The sequence below is a fragment of the Salvelinus sp. IW2-2015 genome, linkage group LG9 (genome assembly GCF_002910315.2).
Source record: "Salvelinus sp. IW2-2015 linkage group LG9, ASM291031v2, whole genome shotgun sequence".
NCBI classification, from domain to species: Eukaryota; Metazoa; Chordata; class Actinopteri; order Salmoniformes; family Salmonidae; genus Salvelinus; species Salvelinus sp. IW2-2015.
The window spans coordinates 11508559-11536439 of record NC_036849.1 but is presented as its reverse complement, the minus strand read 5'-3'; the positions used below and the strand labels follow the sequence as shown (position 1 = coordinate 11536439).

General features: G+C 42.4%; 2 protein-coding genes across 3 annotated transcripts; one reads left to right on the top strand and one right to left on the bottom strand.

Annotated features, from left to right (window-relative positions):
- On the top strand, positions 1-6008 carry LOC111968572 (uncharacterized). Its single transcript, XM_023994237.3, has 3 exons — positions 1-842; positions 3198-3253; positions 3633-6008. The coding sequence occupies exons 1-3, from the start codon at positions 306-308 to the stop codon at positions 3733-3735; spliced, it is 696 nt and encodes a 231-aa protein (XP_023850005.1). The 5' UTR covers positions 1-305; the 3' UTR covers positions 3736-6008.
- On the bottom strand, positions 5587-27632 carry LOC111968571 (uncharacterized). 2 transcript variants are annotated; one of them, XM_023994234.2, is made up of 6 exons: positions 27496-27632; positions 10983-11127; positions 10725-10794; positions 10495-10602; positions 10292-10381; positions 5587-9713 (listed from the first exon to the last, which is right to left on the bottom strand). In XM_023994234.2, the coding sequence occupies exons 1-6, from the start codon at positions 27630-27632 to the stop codon at positions 8833-8835; spliced, it is 1431 nt and encodes a 476-aa protein (XP_023850002.1). In that variant the 3' UTR covers positions 5587-8832. The 2 variants fall into 2 exon arrangements, with proteins under 2 accessions (XP_023850002.1, XP_023850003.1); XM_023994235.2 differs by having other exon boundaries at positions 11061-11127.
- Between the last annotated feature and the right edge of the window lie 249 nt (positions 27633-27881).

Sequence of the window (27881 nt, the reverse complement as noted above, 5' to 3'; positions counted from 1 at the left end):
AGCGCGGATGGCTTGACTGCGTTTTGCAAGCTACCGGTAGACGTCTAGATTGAATCAAATTATTCCACACTTTTTATTTGTGTTTGTATGATTCCATTGCGCCACAGGCAGAAGGACCGCTTTCCCCCGAGTGCGTAAGTGAACCACATTTTTTGGTGATCTATTGAGTGGAGGCAAGTTAATTTTTCACCTAACTTCTGAGTTCTTGGATTACTTGGTGGGGGGCCAAGGGAACTGGCAATGGGAGCGTGCCTTTGCTGTGCCTCGTACATTTTTACAGCCTGGTGCCAAGGGACAACAACAACATGGGTAGCGGTAGTAGTTGTGGAAAGAAGGTTGCACCTGCGAGTGTCAACGAGATAAACGCATTCAAAAGAGATGACAACACAGTCCATGTTTCGAAAGAGGAAAGTCACTTGTTCAAACCATTGAAGATACCCAAATTGACGAACTTCAATCAGTCACGAAACATAGCGCAACAACTAGACTGCCACAGTGAAGGACACGACTCGGAATTTTCAGTAGAGGATTATGACGTTGATGTGGAACTGGACCAGGTTCTAGAGGAATATGACAATCGGGAATTGCGTTCCAAAAGGAAAACTTTTGCAAAGACGCTTTTAATCGGGTCAGACACGTATGGATTCTGTAATTCCAGACGGGTCCACAATGAAAGCGATTTCAATTCAACCCCTCACTTGCAGAGTTGTGAGTTGTCGGAAGGGACGGGGGCACATTGTCCATATAACGGTTCTGTTGAAGTCATCAACAAGGACAAGCATGTCTTTCACCACTTTTCCAAAGATACACACATTCAGTTCCCAAGCGCCACTCAGGAAAATGTAAGAATATTATTTTAGCTCATTCTCATTAGTGGTGATGGACGAGCATAATCAAATTGACAGCATTTGATTTATTATTTCCTGTTATATAACATGTTAAAACTACTTAACCAATGGCATTCGTAACTGATTACATTTTTTTATTGTAAAGTTTTCTGCAAACCATATACAGTGCTTTCAGAAAGTATTCACACCCCTTGACAAATGTTGTTGTGTTACAAAGTGGGATTAAAATGGATTCAATTGTCATTTTTTGTGTGAATGATCTACAGAAAATTCTCTGTAATGTCAAAGTGGAAGAAATGTTTTTATTTTTAATTAATAGAAAATATAATCTAATATAGTTTGATTAGATAAGTATTCAACCCCCTGAGTCAATACATGTTACAATCATATTTGGCAGCGATTACAGCTGTGAGTCCTTCTGGGTAAATCTCGAAGAACTTTGCACACCTGGATTGAACAATATTGACAAATCTTTCTTTAAAAAATATGTCAAGCTCTGTCAAGTTGGTTGTTGATCATTGCTAGACAGACATGTTTTGTAATTACTTTGCCACTATGGCCTATTTATTGCCTTGCCTCCTTACTTCATTTGCACACACTGTATACAGATTTTCTATTGTGTTATTGACTGTAAGTTTTTTTATCCCATGTGTAACTCTGTGTTGTTGTTTTTGTTGCACTGCTTTGCTTTATCTTGGCCAGGTCGCAGTTGTAAATGAGAACTTGTTCTCAACTAGTCTACCTGGTTAAATAAAGGTGAAATAAACAACAACAAAAATATATATATTTTTTTCAAGTATTGCCATAGATTTCCAAGCCGATTTAAGTCAAAACTGTAGCTAGGCCATTCAGGAACATTCAATGTCGTCTTGGTAAACAACTCCAGTGTATATTTGGCCTTGTGTTTTAGGTTATTGTCCTGCTGAACAGTGAATTTGTCTCCCAGTGTCTGTTGGAAAGCAGACTGAACCAGGTTTTCCTCTGATTTTGCCTGTGCTTAGCTCTATTCCGTTTCTTTTTATCCTAGAAACTTCGTAGTTCTTGCCGATGACAAGCATACTCATAACATGATGCAGGCACCACAATTCTTGAAAATATGAAGAGTGGTACTCAGTGATGTGTTGGATTGGATTTGCCCCAAATATAACACTTTGTATTCAGGACAAAAAGTACACAACTTTGCCAAATGTTGTGCAGTATGACTTTAGTGCCTTATTGCAAACAGGATGCAACATTTGAATAATTTGTATTATGTACAGGCTTCCTTCTTTTCATTCTGTAATTTATGTTAGTATTGTGGATGAGCTACAATGTTGTTGATCCATCCTCAGTTATCTACTATCACAGCCATTAAACTCTGTAACTGTTTTAAAATCGATATTGGCCTCATGGTGAAATCCCTGAGCGGTTTCCTTTCTCTTTAGGAATGGTGCCTGTATCTTTGCGGTGACTGGGTGTATGGATACACCATCCAAAGTGTAAAATTAATAACTGCATCATGCTGAAAGGGATATTCAAAGTCAGATTTTTTTTTTACCCATCTACCAAAAAGGTGTCCTTCTTTGCGAACCATAGGAAAACCTCCTTGATCTTTGTGGTTGAATCTGTGCTTGAAATTCACCAGTCGACGTAGGGACATTACATATGTGTGGGGTACAGAGATGAGGTAGTCATTTAAAAATCATGTTAAACACTATTAATGCACACAGAGTGAGTCAATACAACTTATTATGTGACTTGTTAAAGCTGAAATATGTAACTTTTTGGGCGACCCGACCAAATTCACATAGAAAGTGTGTTATGGATCTGTCATTCTCATTGAAAACAAGTTTATTAAGCGGTAGATCTGTTCTGTGTGTGCTATTTCTATTCTTCCCATTCTTAAGTTTAGTTTTTGCGTCTTTTACTTGCAGTTTTGTACACTAGCTGAAAAGACAATATTTTTGATTATTGAAAATATATTTCACAGCGGTTTAGATGGCACAATATTTCTCTACACTACACATAGCAACCAGGATATGGCAGAGCAATTTCTGCATATTGTACCTTTAAGCACATTTTTACTCCTGAACTTATCTAGCCTTGCTGTAACAAAAGGATTGAATACTTATAGACTCAAGACATTTCAGCTATTCATTTTTTATTCATTTGTAAACATTTCTAAAAACATAATTCCACTTCAACATTATGGGGTATTGTGTGTAGATCAGTGAAACAAAATCTAAATGTTATCCATTCTAATTTGAGGCTGTAACACAACAAAATGTGGAAAAAGTCAAGGGGTGTGAATACTTTCTGAAGGGACTGTATGGTGTTCTCTGACAACTCTATTGTCAAAACTCTCAACAGGACTTCTTGACAAAGGGGACTTGTGTGGAGTCAGTGCCTCGCTCAGAATCAGACTCGTGAGTAACTGCCGATCGGGCAAGATCAAATTCACCTTGAGCATAACAAAATACCAAACCTTTGGGCAGATCAGATTAGTTACATGTCAGCAAAACACTTGCAAACTGCTTTATTGTGGCTAATTTATTAAGATACTTTTAAACATGAGAATATGCTATAAAAAAAAGATGATGATTAAATATTGAATTACACTTAGAAGTTATTGTGAAATAGGCCTAGGCTATATTGCCTCTATGGTGCACATTACACACTGACTGTATCCATTACGCATCACATCTATAAAACTATTGCTTTAATCTAGGCCCATTTCTGAAACTCTCTCTGCGAGTCAATTTCTTGTTATAACAATTTCTGACATATCTCTCTGTTCCTTCCCAGAGTCCCTGACGATAGCCACGGCCCCTCTCTTTCCATGCCCGTCATCCTATATGATGGATCAGAAGTGGACCTGATGGAGACCATAGAGAGAGAGTTTAGTTGACCCCACAGGAGAGACTGGTGGCAACCTGCTCACATTTCCTGCATTCACTTTTGGAGAAAGTGCTCACATTGCTCATTTTAAAGATGTACTATGTTGCTAAAATTCGAATAGTTCGCCTAATATCAGTTTATGTGTCAAAACAAGCAAGTTTAGTGTAAGGAATCATTGCACCATCTAAATCGCTGTGAAATATATTTTCGATAACCAAAAATATAGTATTTTCAGCTGTTTGAAGCTGGTGTACAAAACCGCAAGGAAAAGACGCAAAAACTAAACTAAAGAACGGGAAGCATAGAATTGGAGCACATAGAACAGATCTACCACTCCTTAGACTTGCTTTCGATGACAATGACAGATCTATGACACAAATTTCTATGTGAATTTGGTCGGGTCGCCCCAAAATTTACATATTGCCGTTTTAAAGTCTAAAATGGCAGGATAACTTTTGAACCAAAGAGTTTATTTTTTATTTTTATGAATTGATGATAGGTGCTGTATCAGTCAGTTGAAAAACAATACTGCATTTGCAGCACCATGCAGGGCACCCACCACCCACCACCCACCACCAACTAATCTACTAAACTATGAATTATCTCCATGGTTATGTCTGTCAATGGCTAATAGACAGAACCATCAATTTCACAGTGGAATTCAACATCAAATCGGACCACAAAAATGCTGAAGAAACAATTCTTTCCACAGTCTTATAAATATTTGTCATTGAGCAATGTACTTGTGGTTTTGTATTCTTACTGTTGCATAACGGTAGAGTAAAACAGCTGAAGGACGTTGCACTCATTTCCACAAGGCTTATGGGCATGCTATACTAGGAGAAGGAAAGGCATATTTTTCTCTCCATGCCTACTTTTGAAAGGTATGTGCTAGGTTTGTGTATTTATGTTTCATTTCCTGACCACAGTTCCTGCGGTCTTTCCACCCTTCCTCAGAAGGAATGTACAGCAGCGGTGGTGATTTTAAAATTCAAATATTGACTGGCCAAACTCAATCAACAAAGCTCATATGCATCGAAACCAGTACACTACACTGGCAACACATTGAATGCACTTATAACCAATCCCAGAAATGAGCTTTGAGCCACATATACACAAACTTTATAACATTTGGGTTATGATCAGTGTATGGCTACTTCCCATATCTTTAGCTCTTTGCACAGAAGGCCACTGTAGTCGACTACACTGTTATGGAGTAAACTAGCTAGTCATCGCTCTGCAATATAATAACACTTAGCATGTCTGCCTGCCTGTTACAAAATAACCCGGTTAAAATAATATGCAACATTTATAGCACTATTGCTTCGCTTCATCCTATTGTACAGTTACAGTTCGGGAATGATATATTGTTGTGACAGGAAATAACAGATTTGCATGCAAATCTCTTGGATATTAGTGGCGCTCCGCCCCACCTGCCTCACGTGATGCATCGGCAGCAGGATTTTAGAGGAGCTCAATGTGGCCCCTTTTTTGGCAACTCCCTTTCCACTGAAAGAGAGAAATCCAGTCACAGATCTTCAGTTCTACTACCCCACTGTGGTGAGATACAGGAATTGCATCTGCACACATACCCATTTACACGCAATATATTGAATTGGAACACTGATATATGTGTTGAATTTCGCTATGTCCCTTCCAAAATGAGGTGAATGCACCAATTTGTAAGTCGCTCTGGATAAGAGCGTCTGCTAAATGACTTAAATGTAATGTAAATGTAAAATGTGATATTTCCAAAGTGGCTTAATTTCAGATTATGACATTCACTCCCTCAATGTTTGAGGGAATTAATGAGGTAGAGATTTGCAATGTAGTATTTCATAGTAAATGATGGCCAACAGGCTGTACTAAATTCTGTTTATTACATCTGTCCTCTTGTATTTCAATCTGCTTATATGTTCTAATAATGAAAATTAACATTTTACAGCACAGATTTACATAGTCCATAAATCCCAAGTAGGATGAACTCCCGAGTGGTGCAGCTGTCTAAGGCACTGCATCTCAGTGCTAAAAGCATCACTACAGACCCTGGTTTGATTCCAGGCTGTATCACAATCAGCTGTGATTGGGAGTCCCATAGGGCGGTGCACAATTGGCCCAGCATTGTTAGGGTTTGGCTGGGGTAGGCCGTCATTGTAAATAAGAATTTGATCTTTATTAACTGACTTGCCTAGTTAAATAAAAAAAGTAAAAACATTTCAATGATTTATTATACCTCTCACATGGAAAGCTTTGAATAAATAAATGAACTAGCTATGGCTATTATATTGTGTTGATGTCAATTTAATTTCTTAATATACATGCATGATTTATTAAGAATGCACCAGTATAGTCATTATAGTATTACGTTTGTAATTCTAGAGAGAGAGTCTTAGTTGACCCAGTTGAATGAATCTCAAAGAAACAAAAACTCCTAGATTTATAATTGTGTAATTGCCATGTCACGCTGTAAAGTGTTAGTACATACAAACATAAAGGGTGCATTCTTTTGCCTAGGTGTTGCTGATGCCTGCCAGATCTTAGAATACCCGGGTAGGTATTTAACGTATTAGCAAACCACATCATATGTTATAGCAATCTATTAGTCGATGACACAGTCGTTGACGTGGCACGCAACCATTGGTTGATGCATGCAACATCTGAGCAGGGGAACAGCCTACTCTGGCACATGTTAAGGGACTGTCACGTTCCTGACCTGTTTTATGTTATTTTTGTATGTGTTTAGTTGGTCAGGGCGTGAGTTGGGGTGGGCATTCTATGTTTTGTGTTTCTATGTTTAGGTTGTTGGTAATTAGCCTTATATGGTTCTCAATCAGGGACAGGTGTTTGACGTTTTCCTCTGATTGAGAACCATATAAAGGTAGGCGTTTCACACTGTTTGTTTGTGGGTGATTGTCTTCCGTGTCTGTATCTGTGCACCACACGGGACTGTTTTCGGTTTGTTCGTTTTATGTAGTCTGTTCCTGTTCGTGAGTTCTTTCGTGTCTTTATGTAAGTTCCATGTTCAGGTTTCGTCTACGTCGTTTTCTTATTTTGTAAGTTATTCAAGTGTTCTTCGTGTTTCGTCTTTAATTTAATAAATTCATTATGTCATCATACCTCGCTGCGTATTGGTCCTCCGATCCTTCTCTCCTCTCCTCGTCCGAGGAGGAGGAAGAGCTAGAGCACCGTTACAGGGACCCAGTTCTATTCTGGCTCGGGGTTCGTTATGGAATGCATAGCATGGCATTGAGTTGGAACAGCGTTTGCAAAACCAATGAAATTACTTGGAAGGAGGAGAGGATAGTGAGATACCTGTCTCATATAAGAGTATATTAGATGGGGAAGTGTTACTTTCTATTTGGACTGGTTACAACCCTTACCCTCATCATCAGATATATTATAAGTCTAGAAATAAGGCACAGATAGTTGAGTATACAGTGCATTCGGAAAGTATTCAGATCCCTTGACTATTTCCACATTTTGTTACGTTACAGCCTTATTCCAAAATGTATTTAAAAAAAAAAATCCTTATCAATCTGCACACAATACCACATAATGACAAAACGAAACAGATTTTTAGACGTTTTTGCAAATGTAAAAAAACACACAAAAAATACCTTATTTACATAAAGATATAGACCATTTAATATGAGACTCAAAATTGAGCTCAGGTGCATCCTGTTTCCATTGATCATCCTTGTTTCTGCAAATTAATTGGAGTACACCTGTGGTAAATTCAATTGATTGGACATAATTTAGAAAAGCACACACCTGTCTATATAAGGTCCCACAGTTGACAGTGCGTGTCAGAGAAAAAACCAAGCCATGAGGTCGAAGGAATTGTCCATAGAGCTCCGAGACAGGATTGTGTCGAGGCAGATCTGTAGAAGGGTACCAAAACATTTCTGCACCATTGAACGTCCCTAAGAACACAGTGGCCTCCATCATTCTTAAATGGAAGAAGTTTGGAACCACCAAGACTCTTCCTAGAGCTGGCCGCCCAGCCAAACTGAACAATCGGGGAGAAGGGCCTTGGTCAGGGAGGTGACCAAGAACCCGATGGTCACTGACAGAGTTCCATAGTTCCTCTGTGAAGATGGGAGAACCTTCCAGAAGGACAACCATCTCTGCAGCACATCACCAATGAGGCTATTATGGTAGAGTGGCCAGACGGAAGCCACTCCTCAGTAAAAGGCACATGACAGCCCACTTGGAGTTTGCCAAAAAGCACCTAAAGGACTCTCAGACTATGAGAAACAAGATTCTCTGGTCTGATGAAACCAAGATTGAGCTCTTTGGCCTGAATGCCAAGCGTCACATCTGGAGGAAACCCGGCACCATCCCTATGGTGAAGCATGGTGCTGGTAGCATCATACCTTGAGGATGTTTTTCAGCTGCAGGGACTGGGAGACTAGTCAGGATCGAGGGAATGATGAACGGAGAAAAGTACATAACGATCCTTGATAAAAAACCTGCTCCAGAGTGCTCAGGTCCTCAGACTGGGGCGAAGGTTCACCTTCCAACAGGACAACGACCCTAAGCACACAGCCAAGACAACGCAGATGTGGCTTTGGGACAAGTCTCCGAATGTGCTTGAGTGGCCCAGCCAGAGTCCGGACTTGAACCCGATTGAACATCTCTGGAGAGACCTGAAAATAGCTGTGCAGCGATGCTCCCAATCTAACCTGACAGAGCTTGAGAGGATCTGCAGAGAAGAATCGGAGGAACTTCCCAAATACAGGTGTGCCAAGCTTGTAGCTTCATACCCAAGAAGACTCGAGGCTGTAATCACTGCCAAAGGTGCTTCAACAAAGTACTAAGTAAAGAGTCTGAAGACTTATGTAACTGTGATATCTGTTTTTTATTTTTAATACATTTACAAACATTTCTACAAACCTGATTTTGCTTTGTCATTATGGGGTATTGTGTGGAGATTGAGGAGGGGGGGAAAACTATTTAATCCATTTTAGAATAAAGCTGTAATGTAACAAAATGTTGAAAAAGTCAAGGGGTCTGAATACTTTCCGAAAGCACTGCATATAAATACAAATAGCATTGAGTACATAACACACATTTGCAGTGCTTTTTAAAAGTCTGAAGGGATATTCTATGATTCCTCCATCTCTCCACTTCTTTCCGGTAATGGAGGTAAAGATTCCTCCTCTTCCTCGTCCTCTGGCGGAGGCACAGGGGGTGGGGTAGGGCACTTACTAAGCTTCCTGCTCACCCTGGCGTACATTGGATTCCACCCCCTGTCACTCAAACCATCCTCTACCTCCTCCACCAATGAGAGAGGGCTTGTCAGGTCAAGCTCTTCCCCCGGGTCTGTGCCTGTAGTTTTTATTGGCTCATTGTCAGGCAGTGTGGTTGCGCTCAATTTCTGGACCAGTTCAGCTATGGTCTCATAGTCTGGGCTTGCCAGGTCCGATGGCATTGTGACCATGGGTGAGTCATCGTTAGGCTGTGTGGTTGATTCGTGGACCAGGTCAGCTATGGTTTGATAGCCTGGGGTTGTCAGGTCCACTTCCACAGAGGGTTCATCAGGTGTGAGCTCCCCAAAGATCTCATAGGTGTGCTGGGGTCGGACCCCCAGGGAATGCCCCTGGTCCTCAACCTCCACCTGACCCTCTTCTTCAAGCTGAACGATAAAGTTGGAGCTGAATTCTGCAGCGGTCTCCAGGAGGTCAAGGTCGTTCACGATGGGGATATTGAGGGGGTCAGTGTCATTCACAATGGGGATATCGACAGGTTCAAGGCTGTTCACAATGGGGGCATCCACAGATGCAAGGCTGTCCATGTTGAGGGAATCCACGATGGGGGCATCCAGCACCAGGGTGTGGTGAACATTCATGATGGGGGTGTCCAGGGTGTCCCCTGAATAGACAGGTGGGGGTACGGACTCGAGGATGCTGTCATCTTCCACCATGGATATAGGGGCTGGTATAGAGTGGAGCTCGGGTGTGAAGTTCAGGACCTCCCTCAGGTCACCTACAAGGTGAGAAAATAAGAAAATAATAGAGGAGAGTCACTTAACCTGAAGCTTAGCCAAAGAGAGATTGAGCCCCATTAGTTTCTGCCTGTGGCTATGGAACCCTGACCTGTTCACCGGATGTGCTACCTTCTGCTGTTTTCGACTCTCTCTCTACCGCACCTGCTGTCTCTAACTCTGAATGATCGGCTATGAAAAGCCAACTGACATTTACTCCTGGGGTGCTGACCTGTTGCACCCTCTACAACCCCTGTGATTATTATTATTCGACCCTGCTGGTCATCTATGAACGTTTGAACATCTTGGCCATGTACTGTTATAATCTCCACCCGGCACACCCAGAAGAGGACTGGCCACCCCTCAGAGCCTGGTTCCTCTCTGGGTTTCTTCCTAGGTTCCTGCCTTTTTTCCTAACCACCGTGCTTCTACATCTGCATTGCTTGCTGTTTGGGGGTTTAGGCTGGGCTCCTGTTCAGCACTTTGTGACATCGGCTGATGTAAAAAGGGCTTTATAAATACATTTGATTGATTGGTTGATCGTTTGAGAAGTGCACATAGGTGATTTGAGGTAGCCTACCGATGTCGACGGTGGTGGGAGGGGAAGGAGATATAGTCGTCATGGCCACAGGGGTTCCGTTGGAAATCTGCAAGGCACCTAGAGAATCACCTGCAGGACATGAAAACAAACCTGTAATACTTACCCACTACTCACCAAACTTGTGTGAAAGACACATGGGAGAAATGCGTAGGGGGATACAGAGAGAGTGATGAAGGCAGTACCTTGCTGATCTGGCGCCACCCTGTGGCTCCTCCAGGGTTTGATCCTGATGCCATCCTGCTCAGCAGGAAGCTGCTCTGGGACACTGTCTTCAGGTATGGGACTGAAATCTAACCAGGGAGGAGATGAAAACAGAACACACACTGTAAGACAACCCTTCTAGCAGATCTAGAGGTAGCCTCGCTTACGGCTGAAACTATAAACACAGAGGTGTAACAGTTTGGTTTCCCACCTCTCTCGTTTTTTCTGATGTCACTGATCATGGGGTTCTCCCTGGCGGCCAGGGTGTTCTCCAACTTTACCTGTCAATCAAAAACACTCAGGTAATGACATCACAGTATACTGGGTTCACCATTTTGCTGTCATTGGTCTCAGGACAAAGTACTCTCAAAAGGATTCCATCCACTGCATCCCTCCCTCCCTTCTCTCTTCAACCCTTTGATCCCTTCTACAACTTCCTTGCTTCCTCCCTTCCTCCGTATCTCCCTACCTCCTCTCTTACTGACTTCTGTGTAACCCTGGTCAGGACATAGCTGTCGTCATTGTTGTTGCTTGTTTTGTCTCTCACCACTCTCATCAGCTGTGACTGGGTTCTCTCCACCCGCCCACCACCGTCCTGGAGCTCAAAGGATTGCCTGTGGAACACAGCACAAACTAGAGAATCCGAACAAGTACAACCGATATCTACTGATGCTTACAGAATTTCAAAGAATTTGGTACACTCCCCAATATTCAACAATGCATGAAAAAGTATTTACTTTTAGAATCAAGTGCACAAACAATAAATGTGGTTCACCATTAACTAATGCATATCAGCAACAGTATCTATAAACAGTATATAAAGTGATTATTTGCTGATAACAGACCTGTATTTAAAGGTGTGTTCATGATATATTAGTCTGTGTTTGAACTTTTGCACTCGCACTTTGGCGCTATCAAATCACTATTTGAAGGTGTTGGATTCTGGCTTGAAATATACTTATTCATGTTACCATACCAGAACCTATTGATTACTTTACACATATAAGAAATGTACATGTCAAAACAAATCACATTTTATTGGTCACATACACGTGATCTAATGACTGCCTTGCCTGGTTCACCAACTACTTTGCAGACAGAGTTCAGTGTGTCAAATCGGAGGGCATGTTGTCCGGTCCTCTGGCAGTCTCTATGGGGGTACCACAGGGTTGCAATTCTCGGCCCGACTCTTTTCTCTGTAACATCAATGATGTTGCTCTTGCTGCGGGCGATTCCCTGATCCACCTCTACGCAGACGACACCATTCTATATACTTCCGGCCCTCCTTGGACACTGTGCTATCTAACCTCCAAACGAGCTTCAATGCCATACAACACTCCTTCCGTGGCCTCCACTGCTCTTAAACGCTAGTAAAACCAAATGCATGCTTTCAACCGTTCGCTGCCTGCACCCGCACGCCCGACTAGCATCACCACCTGGACGGTTCCGACAGAATATGTGGACATCTATAAGTACCAGGTGTCTGGCTAGACTGCAAACTCTCCTTCCAGACCATATCAAACATCTCCAATCAAAATCAAATCAAGAATCGGCTTTCTATTCCGCAACAAGCCTCCTTCACTCACGCCGCCAAACGTACCCTAGTAAAACTGACTATCCTACCGATCCTCGACTTCGGCGATGTCATCTACAAAATAGCTTCCAATACTCTACTCAGCAAACTGGATGCAGTTTATCACAGTGCCATTCGTTTTGTTACTAAAGCACCTTATACGACCCACCACTGCGGACCTGTATGCCCTAGTCGGCTGGCCCTCGCTACATGTTCGTCGTCAGACCCACTGGCTCCAGGGTCATCTACAAGGCTATGCTAGGTAAAGTGCCGCCTTATCTCAGTTCACTGGTCACGATGGCTACACCCACCCGCAGCACGCGCTCCAGCAGGTGTATCTCACTGATCATCCCTAAAGCCAAACCTCATGGACGCCTTTCCTTCCAGTTCTCTGCTGCCTGCGACTGGAACGAATTGCAAAAATCTCTGAAGTTGGAGACTTTTATCTCCCTCAACAACTTTAAAAATCTGCTATCCGAGCAGCTAACCGATCGCTGCAGCTGTACATAGTCCATCTGTAAACTACCCACCCAATTTACCTACCTCACCCCCCATACTGCTTTTATTTATTTACTTTTCTGCTCTTTTGCACACCAGTATCTCTTCTTGCACATGATCATCTGATGATTTATCACTCCAGTGTTAATCTGCTAAATTGTAATTATTCGATTTATTGCCTACCTCATGCCTTTTGCACACATTGTATATAGATTCTATTTTTTTTCTACCATGTTATTGACTTGTTTATTGTTTACTCCATGTGTAACTCTGTGTTGTCTGTTCACACTGCTATGCTTATCTTGGCCAGGTCGCAGTTGCAAATGAGAACTTGTTCTCAACTAGCCTACCTGGTTAAATAAAGTGAAATAAAAATAAAATAAAATAGCAGATGTTACGGTGGATAGCGAAATATTTGCGCTTCTTGCTCTGACAGTGCTGTAATATCTAACAAGTAATATCTAACAAATTACACAACATATACCCAATACACACAAATAATTAATTAAGACTATATACATATATGGACGAGCGATGTCAGAGCAGAATGGACTAAGATACAGTAGAATAGTATAGAATACCAGTATATACATATGAGATGAGCAATGCAAGATATGTAAACATTATTAAGTGACTAAGATACCATAGAAGTATAGAAAACAGTATATACATATGAGATGAGTAACGCCAGATATGTAAACATTATTAAAGTGACTACTGTTCTATTCCTTAAAGTGGCCAGTGATTTCTAGTCTATGCCTATAGGCAGCAGCCTCTAATGTGCTAGTATTGGCTGTTTAACAGTCTGATGGCCTTGATATACAGTGGGGCAAAAAAGTATTTAGTCAGCCACCAATTGTGCAAGTTTCCCACTTAAAAAGATGAGAGAGGCCTGTTATTTTCATCATAGGACACTTCAACTATGACAGACAAAATGAGAAAAAAAAATCCAGAAAATCACATTGTAGGATTTTTTATGAATCTATTTGCAAATTATGGTGGAAAATAAGTATTTGGTCAATAACAAAAGTTTCTCAATATTTGTTATATACCCTTTGTTGGCAATGACAGAGGTCAAACGTTTTCTGTAAGTCTTCACAAGGTTTTCACACACTGTTGCTGGTATTTTGGCCATTCCTCCATGCAGATCTCCTCTAGAGCAGTGATGTTTTGGGCTGTGCTGTGGCAACACGGACTTTTTCAACTCCCCCCAAAGATTTTCTATGGGGTTGAGATCTAGAGACTGGCTAGGCCACTCCAGGACCTTGAAATGCTTCTTACGAAGCCACTCCTTCGTTGCCCGGGCGGTGTGTTGGATCATTGTCATGCTGAAAGACCCAGCCACGTTTCATCTTCAATGCCCTTGCTGATGGAAGGAGGTTTTCACTCAAATCTCACGATACATGGCCCCATTCATTCTTCCTTTACACGGATCAGTCGTCCTGGTCCCTTTGCAGAAAAACAGCCCCAAAGCATATGTTTCCACCCCCATGCTTCACAGTAGGTATGGTGTTCTTTGGATGCAACTCAGCATTCTTTGTTCCTCAAACACGACGAGTTGAGTTTTTACCAAAAAGTTCTATTTTGTGTTTCATCTGACCATATGACATTCTCCCAATCTTCTTCTGGATCATCCCAATGCTCTCTAGCAAACTTCAGACGGGCCTGGACATGTACTGGCTAAGCAGGGGGACACGTCTGGCACTGCAGGATTTGAGTCCCTGGCGGCGTAGTGTGTTACTGATGGTAGGCTTGTTACTTTGGTCCCGGCTCTTGCAGGTCATTCACTAGGTCCTCGTGTGGTTCTGGGATTTTTTGTGTGATCATTTTGACCCCACGGGGTGAGATCTTGCGTGGAGCCCCAGATCGAGGAGATTATCAGTGGTCTTGTATGTCTTCCATTCCTAATAATTGCTCCACAAGTTGATTTCTTCAAACCAAGCTGCTTACCTATTGCAGATTCAGCTTCCCAGCCTGGTGCAGGTCTACAATTTTGTTTCTGGTGTCCTTTGACAGCTCTTTGGTCTTGGTCATAGTGGAGTTTGGACTGTGACTGTTTGAGGTTGTGGACAGGTGTCTTTTTATACTGATAACAAGTTCAAACAGGTGCCATTAATACAGGTAACGAGTGGAGGACAGAGGAGCCTCTTAAAGAAGAAGTTACAGGTCTGTGAGAGCTAGAAATCTTGCTTGTTTGTAGGTGACCAAATACTTATTTTCCACCATAATTTGCAAATAAATTCATTAAAAATCCTACAATGTGATTTTCTGGATTTTTTCCCTCATTTTGTCTGTCATAGTTGAAGTGTACCTATGATGAAAATTACAGGCCTCTCTCATCTTTTTAAGTGGGAGAACTTGCACAATTGGTGGCTGACTAAATACTTTTTTGCCCCACTGTAGAAGCTATTTTTCAGTCTCTCGGTCCCAGCTTTGATGCACCTGTATTGACCTCGCCTTCTGGATGATATCGGGGTGAACAGGCAGTGGTGGTTGATGTCCTTGATTATCTTTTTGGCCTTCCTGTGACATCGGGTGGTGTAGGTGTCCTGGAGGGCAGGTAGTTTGTCCCTGGAAATGCGTTGGGCAGAACGCACCACCCTCTGGAGAGCCTTGCGGTTGCGGGTGGTGCAGTTGCCATACCAGGTGGTGATACAGCCCGACAGGATGCTTTCAATTGTGCATCTGTAAAAGTTTGTGAGGGTTTTAGGTGACAAGCCAAATTTCTTTAGCCTCCTGAGGTTGAATAGGCTCTGTTGCGCCTTCACCACACTGTCTGTGTGGGTGGTCCATTCCAGTTTGTCAGTGATGTGTACGCCAAGGAACTTGAAGCTTTCCACCTTTTCCACTGCGGTCCCGTCGATGTAGATAAGAGAGTGCACCCTCTGCTGTTTCCTGAAGTCCACGATCATCTCCTTTGTTTTGTTGATGTTGAGTGAGAGGTTGTTTTCCAGGCACCACAGAGCCCTCACCTCCTCCCTGTAGGCTGTCTTGTCATCGTTGGTAATCAAGCCCACTACTGTTGTGTCGTCTGCAAACTTGATGATTGAGTTGGAGGCGTGCTCGGCCACACAGTCATGGGTGAACAGGGAGTACAGGAGGGGGCTGAGTACGCACCCTTGTGGGGCCCCAGTGTTGAGGATCAGCAGAGTGGAGGTGATGTTTCCTGCCTTCACCACCTGGGGGCGGCCCGTCAGGAAGTCCAGGACCAGGTTGCACAGGGTGGGGTTCAGACCCAGGGCCTCAAGCTTAATGATGAGCTTGGAGGGCACTATGTTGTTGAATGCTGAGCTATAGTCAATAAACAGCATTTTACATAGATATTCCTCTTTTCCTGATGGGATAGGGCAGTGTGCAGAGTGATGGCGATTGCATCGTCTGTGGATCAATTGGGGCGGTAAGCAAACTAAAGTGGGTCTAGGGTGGCAGGTAAGGGAGAGGTGATATGATCCTTGTCTCTGAAAGCACTTCATGATGACAGAGGTGAGTGCTATGGGCGATAGTCATTAAGTTCAGTTACCGTTACCCTCTTCGGTACAGGAACAATGGTGGCCATCTTGAAGCATGTGGGGACAGCAGACTGGGATAGGGAAAAGATTGAATATGCCCGTAAACACACCAGCCAGCTGGTCTGCACATGCTCTGAGAACGCGGCTAGGAATGCCGTCTGGGCCGTAGTCTTGTGAGGGTTAAAACGTTTAAATGTTTTACTCACGTCGGCCACAGAGAAGGAGAGGCCACAGTCCTTGGTAGCGGGCCACGTTGGTGGCATTGTGTTATCCTCAAAGCTTCCAAAGAATTTGTTTAGCCTGTCGGGAAGCAAGACGTCGGTCTCTGGTTAGGGTAGGTTTTAGTAGTCACAGTGGGTACTACATCTCCTATACACTTCCTTATAAACTCAGTCACCGTATCCGTGTATGCGTCTAGATTATTTTCGCAAGCTACCCAGAACATATCCCAGTCCACGTGATCAAAACAATCCTGAAGCGTGGATTCCGATTGGTCAGACCAGCGTTGAATAGTTCTTAGCACGGGTACTTCCTGTTTGAGTTCCTGCCTATAGTAAGGGAGGAGCAAGATGGAGTCGTGGTCAGATTTGCCGAAAGGAGGGCGGGGGAGGGCCTTGTAAGCATTCCGGAAGTTTGAATAGCTATGGTCCAGAGTCTTAGCAGGGCAAGTAGTACAGTCGATATGTTGATAGAACTTCGGCAGCCTAGTCCTCAAATTGCTTTGTTAACTTCTTGGAACTATAGGGGGTGCTGTTCCGCATTAGCATATTTGGGTCTCCAAATTAAACTGCCTCGTGCTAAATTCTTGATCGTACAATATGCATATTATTGTTATTATTGGATAGAAAACACCTTCTAGTTTCTATAGAAGTTGGAATTTTGTCTCTGAGTGGTACAGAACAATATCTACAGCACTTTTCATGACAGGGTTCAGATTTCAGAAATTTTTACCCCTGATCTGGAGTCTGTTTTTAAGGCGACAGTGAATGCTATGAAGAACGACACTGCTACGTCTTCCTGGTGTCTGTACGTCATTCACGTTTTGAATGATCGTGGGACATTCACAGCCATTATAAAAGACCAAAATGTATAGGGACTCCCTTTCTCGTCGCGGCCTGAAGCGTGAAGGACATCGGACTTGCCTCGTTCCATATGTTGTCTAACCAGCAATATTTTCCGGTCATGTTTTAGATCGTTTATAGTTGTTTAAAAACATCATAATGTAGTTAATTTGAACCGTTTTATAGCAATTTATATTCCGTTTAGTGCGATTTCTGAGTAATTTATTTGTCGTGCACTTTTTAGCTTTGGAAACGTTTCGGGGTGTCGGTCGTTGGTGGTGGACATTTCGAAGGACAGAGGAACATCTATCGACCAAAAGACGTTTATAACATAGAAAGGATACATTGCCCAAGAATCTGATGGAAGAACAGCTCAAAGTAAGCAATATTTAATATGATAAATCGTGTTTTGTCGAATATTTTTAAACGCATATTTCGCCATTTTTGTTTGGTATAGCTTCACTTGGCGAACCCTGTATTGAAAAGTAAGGATCATTTAAAAATGTAAATCAGCGGTTGCATTAAGAACTAATTTGTCTTTCGATTCCTGTCAACCCTGTATTTTTTAGTCAAGTATTATGATTAGCTTTTCAATTAAATAGATACTCTGATAGATGACGTCAGACAATTTGGAGGCTTGATTTCCTAGTATTTTTATTGTGTAACCACGGTTTTTGTATGGCTAAATATGCACCTTTTTCGACAAACTGTATATGTATGTTGTAAAATGATGTTACAGGAGTGTCATCGGAAGAATTCTGAGAAGGTTAGTGAAAAATTTTATATATTTTGGCGTGATTACGTTATAGCGCTCTTTGGCTGGAATCGATGCTCTGGTAACGTTTGCACATGTGGTATGCTAACTTATCGATTTATTGTGTTTTCGCTGAAAAACGCTTAGAAATTCTGAAATATGGTCTGAAATCACAAGAACTGGGTCTTTCCATTGCTATGCTTTGTCTATTTTTATGAAATGTTTTATGATGAGTAAATTGGTCATACACGTTGCTCTATCTAGTAATTCTAGTCGATTTGTGATGGTCGGTGCAATTGTAAACTGTGATTTCTACCTGAAATATGCATTTTTTTCTAACAAAACTATCCTATACATGAATATGTTATCAGACTGTCATCTGATGGTTTTTTTTATAGGTTATTGGCTATCAAATCTTAGTTGAGCCGAATTGGTGATAGCACCTGAAGGAGTAAGAAACTGATGGAGTTAGAATAGTGGTGTATTTTGCTAACGTGTTAGCTAATAGATTTACATATTTTGTCTTCCCTGTAAAACATTTTAAAAATCTGAAATGGTGGCTTTATTCACAAGATCTGTATCTTTCATCTGGTGTCTTGGACTTGTGATTTAATGATATTTAGATGCTACTATCTACTTGTGAAGCTATGCTAGCTATGCTAATCAGTGTGTGGGGGGATGGGGGGTGCTCCCGGACCCGGGGTAGAGGCTCGTTAGAGGTTAAAATTCCCAGCTACAATAAATGCAGCCTCAGGATATGTGGTTTCCAGTTTGCATAAAGTCCAGTGAAGTTATTTGACGGCTGTCATGGTATCGGCTTGAGGAGGGATGTAAACGTCCGTGGTAATGACGGAGGAGAATTATCTTGGGAGATAATATGGTCGGCATTTGATTGTGAGGTATTCATGGTTGGGTGCACGAAATGACTTGAGATCCTGTATGTTCCTATAATTACACCATGAGTCGTTAATCATGAAACACACCCCTCCGCCCATCTGCTTCCCAGAGAGATATTTATTACTGTCTGCGTAATGTACTGAGAATCCTGTTGGCTTTACCGTCTCCGACAGAGTATCCCGAGAGAGCCATGTTTCCGTGAAACAAAGTATGTTACAGGCCCCGATGTCTCTCTGGAAAGAAATCCTTGCATTAGCGAGTAATATACTTGGAAGCGGTGGGTGGTGTGCGCGCCTCCTAAATCAAACCAGCAGGCTGTCTTGAGTGCCTCTCCTCCGCAGGCGATGTTTTCGGATCGGCCTCTAGAATAAGTTCAATTGCTCTGGGGAGAGTGAACAAAGTATCTGCTCCAGGGAAGTCGTATTCCTGGTTGTAATGCTGCTAGTACTAATGAGTTACCGCCACTCAAATATCCAATAGTTCTTCCCAGCTGTATGTAATGCCTCAAAACATTTCCAGAGCTAATAATGTAAAAATAAAAAGTACATCAACAACAAAATACTGCAAAGTTTCCTAAGAGCTAGTTGAGATGCTGTCATCTCCGTCGGCGCCATCACGTTTGTATATGTTGGGGTCAATGAAGGGTGAATAGGAACTTTGTGTATGGTAAGTAAGTTACTGAGTGAGACAAAGTTAATATTCTGTTCAACCATGTTATTGCTGAATATTAATATTTCTAAGGAAGGAGGCAAAGAGCAACAGTCTAGTCTCAGTTCCAACAGGAAGGCCTGTTGCGGCGGAACCAGGACAATGAGGGATCTGGAACTCAACTCGAGATAAGGTCAACAGTTTTTTATTATGTTTCTTATTTGTATTTTTACTCCTTTTTCTCCCCAATTTCGTGATATCCAATTGGTAGTTACAGTCTTGTCCAGTGCTTAATTTGAGCCGGATCCTGCCGGAACAGGGCACCTCTCAGATTTGACTTTGTTTGTTCCGGCACCTATTGCCCAGATCTGGTAGCTCTCATGGCATGATTTATTAATTATGTCACTGTTCACACTATAGACATTCTAATAAAAGCGATCAGTATTAAATCAAGTTGCCCCCTCGTTATTTCTCCCACCCCCCAGAAAGACCATCATGTAGAAGCGCGGTGATCCTTCTTTGTAATCATCCTATCATGCCACACTGATTCCAGACCTGCTCTATTATATGTACATAGAGGTTATGGGGAGGGCCAGTGGGGTAAGTACCTGATCTTGACACAGGTCTTGGTAGTTGCCTAGTCTAGTCATGTTCCTACTGAATTTGAGGCGTGGGAAAGCCAAATACATTTTTTATAGGAAAAGGCAATCGAGTTTGACATTTTTCAAGTCCAAAAATCCAGAGAAAATGGTGAATCGAACCCAGAAAAAGCCACATAATCACATAGCCTAGTCTAGTCATCTACCTACTGAATTTGAATGGTGGGAAAGTCAAATAAAACATTTATAAGAAAAGGCAATTGAGTTTGACATTTTTCAAGTAAAAAAATCCTGAGAAAAATGGTGAATCGAACCCAGAATGAGCCGGAGAACTGTCAGTGCTGGAGGAGAGGAGTGAGGGGCAAACTTTTCCTGATGGCAATGCCTTAGCTAGCAGTTCTGCTAATCCTGCCAGTTCAGCATCATCACTGGCACCTCCACTAGCTAGTAGGCCTACTAGCGAGTCAGACTCAGCAGGAGAGGGAGACGGGGAGCTGGGGGGGACAGTGTATCAAACACCGATGAAGTGCTCGGAGAAGGTGCAGTTTTCAGTTCAAGAACAAGCAAACGTATAACCCCTGGCTTGTCATGCAGAAGTCAAAGGTGGGCTGGACAACATGCAAAAAGGTTGGGATCGTCGGTATAGAAATGACTGGAGGACTTAAACTAGCAAAAGAGAACCCTCAGAATTTTTTAAGATAATAAATAAATATGCACTATAGCCAGAGTCAGAACAGTCTTAGAAGAAGGCTAAACGTCACAGGCCCGCTCATGGCTTTGAGCAAGAAGTTGACTCTCAGGAGTTAAATGGACTTGACATGGGGAAAGTCATTGTGGGAAGTTTTGAAAACTAAGGTAGGATTTTTTTTAGTTCCTTTGCCTTCACAGCACAGAACAAGTTTGTAATCTGAATATGTGCTTCATATTACCAGATTGGCAGGAGGCCTAGAGTTGAAGTTGGAAATGTACATACATTTAGGTTGGAGTCATTAAAACTAGTTTTTCAACCACTCCACAAATGTATTGTTAACAAACTATAGTTAGTTCCTTTGCCTTCACAGCACAGAACAAGTTTGTAATCTGAATATGTGCTTCATATTACCAGATTTGCAGGAGGCCTAGAGTTGAAGTTGGAAATGTACATACATTTAGGTTGGAGTCATTAAAACTAGTTTTTCAACCACTCCACAAATGTATTGTTAACAAACTATAGTTTTGGCAAGTCGGTTAGGACATCTACTTTGTGCATTACACAAGTAATTTTTCCAACAATTGTTGACAGACAGATTATTTCACTTATAATTCACTTTATCACAATTCCAGTGGGTCAGAAGTTTACATACACTAAGTTGACTTTGCCTTTAAAACTTCTTGAGGACAGGGGGCAGCATTTTCACTTTCGGGAAAAATAGCATGCCAAAATTCAACTGCTTGCTACTCATCCCCAGAATATAAGATATGCATATTATTAGTAGATTTGGATAGAAAACACTCTGAAGTTTCTAAAACTGTTTGAATCATGTCTGTGAGAATAACAGAACTTATGTAGCAGGCAAAACCCTGAGGACAAACCATTCAGAATTTGTATTTTTTTGATGTCACTGTCTTTTCAATTAGTTTTTTTAGAGACACCAGATTTCTAATGGACTTGCTTGCAGTTCCTACCGCTTCCACTGGATGTCACCAGTCCTTGGAAATCGGTTGAGGTTATTCCTTTGTGTAGTGAAGAAGTAGGGCTATCGTAAATGAGGGTCACATGAAGTAAATATTTTGAGAGAGTCACGTTACGAAAAAGTTGCGTCAGTATGTTTTCTTTTTGTATTGAACACAGATCATCCCGTCTTCAAATTGATCGATTATTAACGTTTAAAAATACCTAACGTTGTATTTCCAAAGTAGTTTGAAATGTTTTGGTAAAGTTTACATGTAACTTTTGATATATTTTGTAGTGACTTGGCGAAAGTTGGAAGCTGTGTTTTTCTGGATGAAACGGTCCAAATAAATTGACATTTTGGATATATATTGACGGAATTAATCGAACAAAAGGACCATTTGTGATGTTTATGGGACATATTGGAGTGCTAACAAAATAATTTCGTCAAAGGTAAGGCATGATTTATATTTTAGTTCTGCGTTTTGTGTCGTGCTTGTAGTGATGAAATATGCTTCTCTCTTTGTTTACTTTTGTGCTATCATCAGATAATAGCATCTTATGCTTTCGCCGAAAAGCTTTTTTGAAATCTGACATGTTGGCTGGATTCACAACGAGTGTAGCTTTAATTTGGTATCTTACATGTGTGATTTAATGAAAGTTTGATTTTTATATCATGTTATTTGAATATGGCGCGCTGTATTTTCCCTGGCTATTGGCCGCCCTGCCCCAGAGAAGTTAAACAGCTTGGAAAATTCCAGAAAATGATGTCATGGCTTTAGAAGCTTCTGATAGGTTAATTGACATCAGTTGAGTCAATTGGAGGTGTACCTGTGGATGTATTTCAAGGCCTACCTTCAACCTCAGTGCTTCTTTGCTTGACATCATGGGAAAATCAAAAGAAATCAGCCAAGACCTCAGAAGAAAATTGTTGACTTCCACAAGTCTGGTTCATCCTTGGGAGCAATTTCCAAATGCCTGAAGGTACCACGTTTATCTGTACAAACAATAGTACGCAAGTATAAACACCATGGGACCATGCAGCCATCATACCGCTCAGGAAGGAGACGCGTTCTGTCTCCTAGAGATGAACGTACTTTGGTGCGAAAAGTGCAAATCAATCCCAGAACAACAGCAAAAGACCTTGTGAAGATGCTGGAGGAAACAGGTACAAATGTATCTATATCCACAGTAAAACGAGTCCTATATCGACATAACCTGAAAGGCCGCTCAACAAGGAAGAAGCCACTGCTCCAAAACCGCCATAAAAAATCCAGACTACGGTTTGCAAATGCACATGGGGACAAAAATCTTACTTTTTGGAGAATTGTCCTCTGGTCTGAGGAATCAAAAATAAAACAGTTTGGCCATAATGATCATCGTTATGTTTGGAGGAAAAAGGGGGAGGCTTGCAAGCCAAAGAACACCATCCCAACCGTGAAGCACTGGGGTGGCAGCATCATGTTGTGGGGGTGCTTTGCTGCAGTAGGGACTGGTGCACTTCACAAAATAGATGGCATCATGAGGTAGGAAAATTATGTGGATATATTGAAGCAACATCTCAAGACATCAGTCAGGAAGTCACAAATTGGTCTTCCAAATGGACAATGACCCCAAGCATACTTCCAAAGTTGTGGCAAAATGGCTTACGGACAACGAAGTCAAGGTATTGGAGTGGTCATCACAAAGCCCTGACCTCAATCCTATAGAAAATTTGTGGGCAGAACTGAAAAAGCGTGTGCACACAAGGAGGCCTACAAACCTGACTCTGTCAGGAGGATTGGGCCAAAATTCACCCAACTTCTTGTGGGAAGCTTGTGGAAGGCTACCCAAAACATTTGACCCAAGATAAACAATTTAAAGGCAATGCTACCAAATACTAATTGAGTGTATGTAAACTTCTGACCCACTGGGAATGTGATGAAAGAAATAAAAGCTGAAATAAATCATTCTCTCTACTATTATTCTGACATTTCACATTCTTAAAATAAAGTGGGGATCCCAACTGACCTAAAACAGGGAATTTTTACAAGGATTAAATGTCAGGAATTGTGAAAAACGGAGTTTAAATGTATTTGGCTAAGGTGTACGCAAACTTACGACTTCAACTGTATATATTCTCATATTTTTGTTCTGCTGTAGCCTACATTGATTTATTTTACTTGAACTCGGACTCGGGAGAGACGAAGGTCAAGAGCCATGCGTCCTCCAAAACACTACCCTGCCAAGCTACACTGCTCACTTAACCCGGAAGCCAGCCACCAATATGTAGGAGGAAACACCATCCAGCTGCCACAAGGAGTCGCTAGAGCATAATGGGACATGGAAATCCAGGCCGGCTAAACCCTCCCCTAACCCGGACGACGCTGGGACAATTGTGCGCTCCTCATGGGTCTCCCGGTCACAGCCGGCTGTGACACAGCCTGGGATTGAACCCAGGGCTGTAGTGACGCCTTATGCCGCTGCACCACTCGGGAAGCCTTTAAGGTCAACAGTTGAAGAGAGAAGACACTGCTGGGAGGGGGCCATAGGGTGCCACCTCAAAGACCATCTGATCAAAGTCCTATCTCATACACAATTCCACGCCCAAGAGGGTCCTAGACTTAGGCAGGGCCAGGACAATACCAGTAAGAGGCACGGACCGAGTTTCTGCCAAACAACAGAAAAGGAGTGTTTATTTTGGACATACAAGGAGGGGACTCCTAGTCGTAAGTACTGTATATGCTTGTGTGACTTGTGTCTGTAGATGAAGCACCCAGTGGGTGAATAAACTTGGTTTAAGCTTTTTCTAGTCATCCGTTGCTCGGAAAAGAAAGATAAACAGAGTGAAGTATCTGAGTGATTCACCGGTGGGGCCGGCCTATACATTATGTACATTATTTGAAGTGTGTCGTTTCGTAATGTAGAGAGAGGGGAAGAGAGAGTCCTATGCCTCATACCACAGGAATTCCCGAAGCCACCAAACCTGAACGTTCTGTCTGACTGGAATGTGTGTGTGTGTGTGTGCGCATGCGTGCATTTGAGACAATCATAACCAAAATATGTATCTACAAGACAAAAGACAATACGACATTCAAAGACAATGTCTCAGGTGTAGAGTATCATGACATTGATCAAGCATACATTGATAATGATCCATAAGTACACTCAAATCAAAATCAAATCAAACTTTATTTGTCACATGCGCCGAATACAGCAAGTGTAGACTTTACATGAAATGCTTACTTACAAGCCCTTAACCAACAGTGCAGTTCAAGAAGGAGAAAATATTTACCAAGTAGACTAAAATAAAAAGTAATAATAAAAAGTAACACAATAAGAATAACAATAACGAGGCTATATACATGTGGCACCGGTACCAAGTCAGTGTGCGGGGGTACAGGCTAGTTAAGGTAATCTGTACATGCAGGTAGGGGCAAAGTGAGTAACAATGCATACCTATGCATAGGTAACAAACAAACAGCGAGTAGCAGCAGTGTACAAAAGGGAGGGGAGTCAATGTAAATTGTCCGTTGACGATTTTATGAATTGTTCAGCAGTCTTATGGCTTGGGGGTAGAAGCTGTTGAGGAGCCTTTTGGTCCTAGACTTGGCGCTCAAGTATCCGCTTGCCGTTCGGTACCAGAAAAAAAGGTCTATAACTTTGGTGACTGGAGTCTCTGACCATTTTATGGGCTTTCCTCTGACACCACCTATTATATAGGTCCTGAATGGCAAGAAGCTTGGCCCCAGTGATGTACTGGGCCGTTCGCACTACCCTCTGCAGCGCCTTACGGTCAGATGCCGAGCAGTTGCCATACCAGGCGGTGATGCAACCGGTCAGGATGCTCTCGATGGTGCAGCTGTAGAACCTTTTGAGGATCTGGGGACCCATTTCTAATCTTTTCAGTCTCCTGAGGGGGAAAAGGTTTTGTCGTGACCTCTTCACGACTGTCTTGGTGTGTTTGAACCATGATAGTTTTTTGGTGATGTGGACACCAAGGAACTTGAAACTCTCGACCCGCTCCACTACAGCCCCGTCGATGTAAATGGGAGCCTGTTCGGCCCGCCTTTTCCTGTAGTCCACGATCAGCTCCTTAGTCTTGCTCACATTGAGGGAGAGGTTGTTGTCCTGGCACCACACTGCCAGGTCTCTGACCTCCTCCCTAGAGGCCGTCTCATCGTTGTCGGTGATCAGGCCTACCACTGTTGTGTTGTCAGCAAACTTAATGATGGTGTTGGAATCGTGTTTGGCCACGCAGTCGTGGGTGAACAGGGAATACAGGAGGGGACTAAGTACACACCCCTGAGGTGCCCCGTGTTAAGGATCAGCATGGCAGACGTGTTGTTGCCTACTCTTTCCACCTGGGGGCGGCCCGTCATGAAGTCCAGTTGCATAGGGAGGTATTTAGTCCCAAAGTCCTTAGCTTAGTGATGAGCTTCGTTGGTACTATGGTGTTGAACGCTGAGCTGTAGTCAATGAACAGCATTCTCACATACGTGTTCCTTTTGTCCAGGTGAAAAAGGGAAGTGTGGAGTGTGATTGAGATTGCGTCATCTGTGAATCTGTTGGGGGCTGTATGCGAATTGGAGTGGGTCTAGGGTGTCCGGGAGGATGCTGTTAATGTGAGCCATGATCAGCCTTTCAAAGCACTTCATGGCTACCGACGTGAGTGCCACGGGGTGGTAATAATTTAGGCAGGTTACCTTTGCTTCCTTGGGCACAGGGACTATGGTGGTCTGCTTGAAACATGTAGGTATTACAGACTCGGTCAGGAAGAGGTTGAAAATGGCAGTGAAGACACTTGACAATTGGTCCGCGCATGCTTTAAGTACACGTCCTGGTAATCCGTCTGGCCCAGCGGCTTTGTGAATGTTGATCTGTTTAAAGGTTTTGTTCACATTGGCTACCGAGAGCGTCACACAGTCATCCAGAACAGCTAGTGCTCTCGTGTATGATTCAGTGTTGCTTGCCCCGAAGCCAGCATAAAAGGCATTTAACTCGTCTGGTAGGCTCGCGTCACTGGGCAGCTCGCGTCTGGGTTTCCCTTTGTAGTCCGTAATAGTTTTCAAGCCCTGCCACATCCGAAGAGCGTCAGAGCAGGTGTAGTAGGATTCAATCTTAATCCTGTATTGACGCTTTGCTTGTTTGATGGTTCGTCTGAGGGCATAGCGGGATTTCTTATAAGCGTCCGGATTAGTCTCACGCTTTTTGAAAACGCCAGCTCTAGCCTTTAGCTCGATGCGGATGTTGCTTGTAATCTATGGCCACTGTTAGTATTCCTACATATACAACAGGTACATTACTTTTCTAGTCATGGTTTAAATGTAAAACCACTCTCTCCTTAGCCCCAGTTGATGGGACAAAGCCTTCTAGAATCTCAGAAAGAGTTGGAATTTTAACCTGAGGCCGTGGTGTACTGTATGGAGGGATGAACTAGTTGTAGCCTGGAGCACTGAGCTCCATGCACATTTCATTCATACATTTACCTACACCTCATTCCTGTAAGCATATATAGGGTCTTGTACAGTACAGGAAAAAAATCCTGCTGCTATAGGAATTGTAAATTATTAAATGGATTATAATTAATTTACATGTTTGTAGGGAAAAACAAGTCTGGAATTTCAAAGTGAAAATTACAAACTTCAGAAGCCTTTTTTAAGCTGAAATACACTACACGTTTTACATTTCATGCATTGCAGTAAAGTTATCCTGCTACAGGGTGATCAAATTAAGATTCCACATCTGTAGGCGTAAAATACTTTCTATAATGGAACAAAATAAGAATGTTATCAAATGAATCTATCACTGACCTTCCACAGATAGTGCAGAGGGCGAGGAGGATGATGGAGAGGAGGAGGAAGAGCAGAGAGAAAACAACGACCTCTGGAGAGAATGATTTCGACACTGACACTGCCCATGACCCCATGACCTCTCCCACCGGCGCCATGGCAACTGCTGCTGTAAGGGGAAACAGTGAGTGAGAGAGGTGGAGAGAAAGAGAGAGAGTTTGTGGGTGCATACATACTTTCGAGTGTGCTTTGGTGAAATAAAAGTGTTGGCTCATCTACTGAAAGGAGTGTTTATTTTGTGTATAGTTGTGATTGATGGTGTCAATTTGTACTTTTATGGTTACGTGATCAAAGAGAAGTTGACAAAACAAAGCATAGCACACATTTGTGTACTGAGAGGATTAATC

Excerpts from the sequence above, each read along its gene's own strand:
- LOC111968572 (XM_023994237.3), top strand. The coding sequence starts at position 306 with ATGGGTAGCGGTAGTAGTTGTGGAAAGAAGGTTGCACCTGCGAGTGTC. Across the intron at positions 843-3,197 it reads CAAGCGCCACTCAGGAAAAT|GACTTCTTGACAAAGGGGAC; the intron begins GTAAGAATATTA and ends AACTCTCAACAG. Across the intron at positions 3,254-3,632 it reads CCTCGCTCAGAATCAGACTC|AGTCCCTGACGATAGCCACG; the intron begins GTGAGTAACTGC and ends GTTCCTTCCCAG.
- LOC111968571 (XM_023994234.2), bottom strand. The coding sequence starts at position 27,632 with ATGGCGCCGGTGGGAGAGGTCATGGGGTCATGGGCAGTGTCAGTGTCG. Across the intron at positions 10,382-10,494 it reads GGTGGCGCCAGATCAGCAAG|GTGATTCTCTAGGTGCCTTG; the intron begins GTACTGCCTTCA and ends CATGTCCTGCAG. Across the intron at positions 9,714-10,291 it reads TCCCACCACCGTCGACATCG|GTGACCTGAGGGAGGTCCTG; the intron begins GTAGGCTACCTC and ends CTCACCTTGTAG.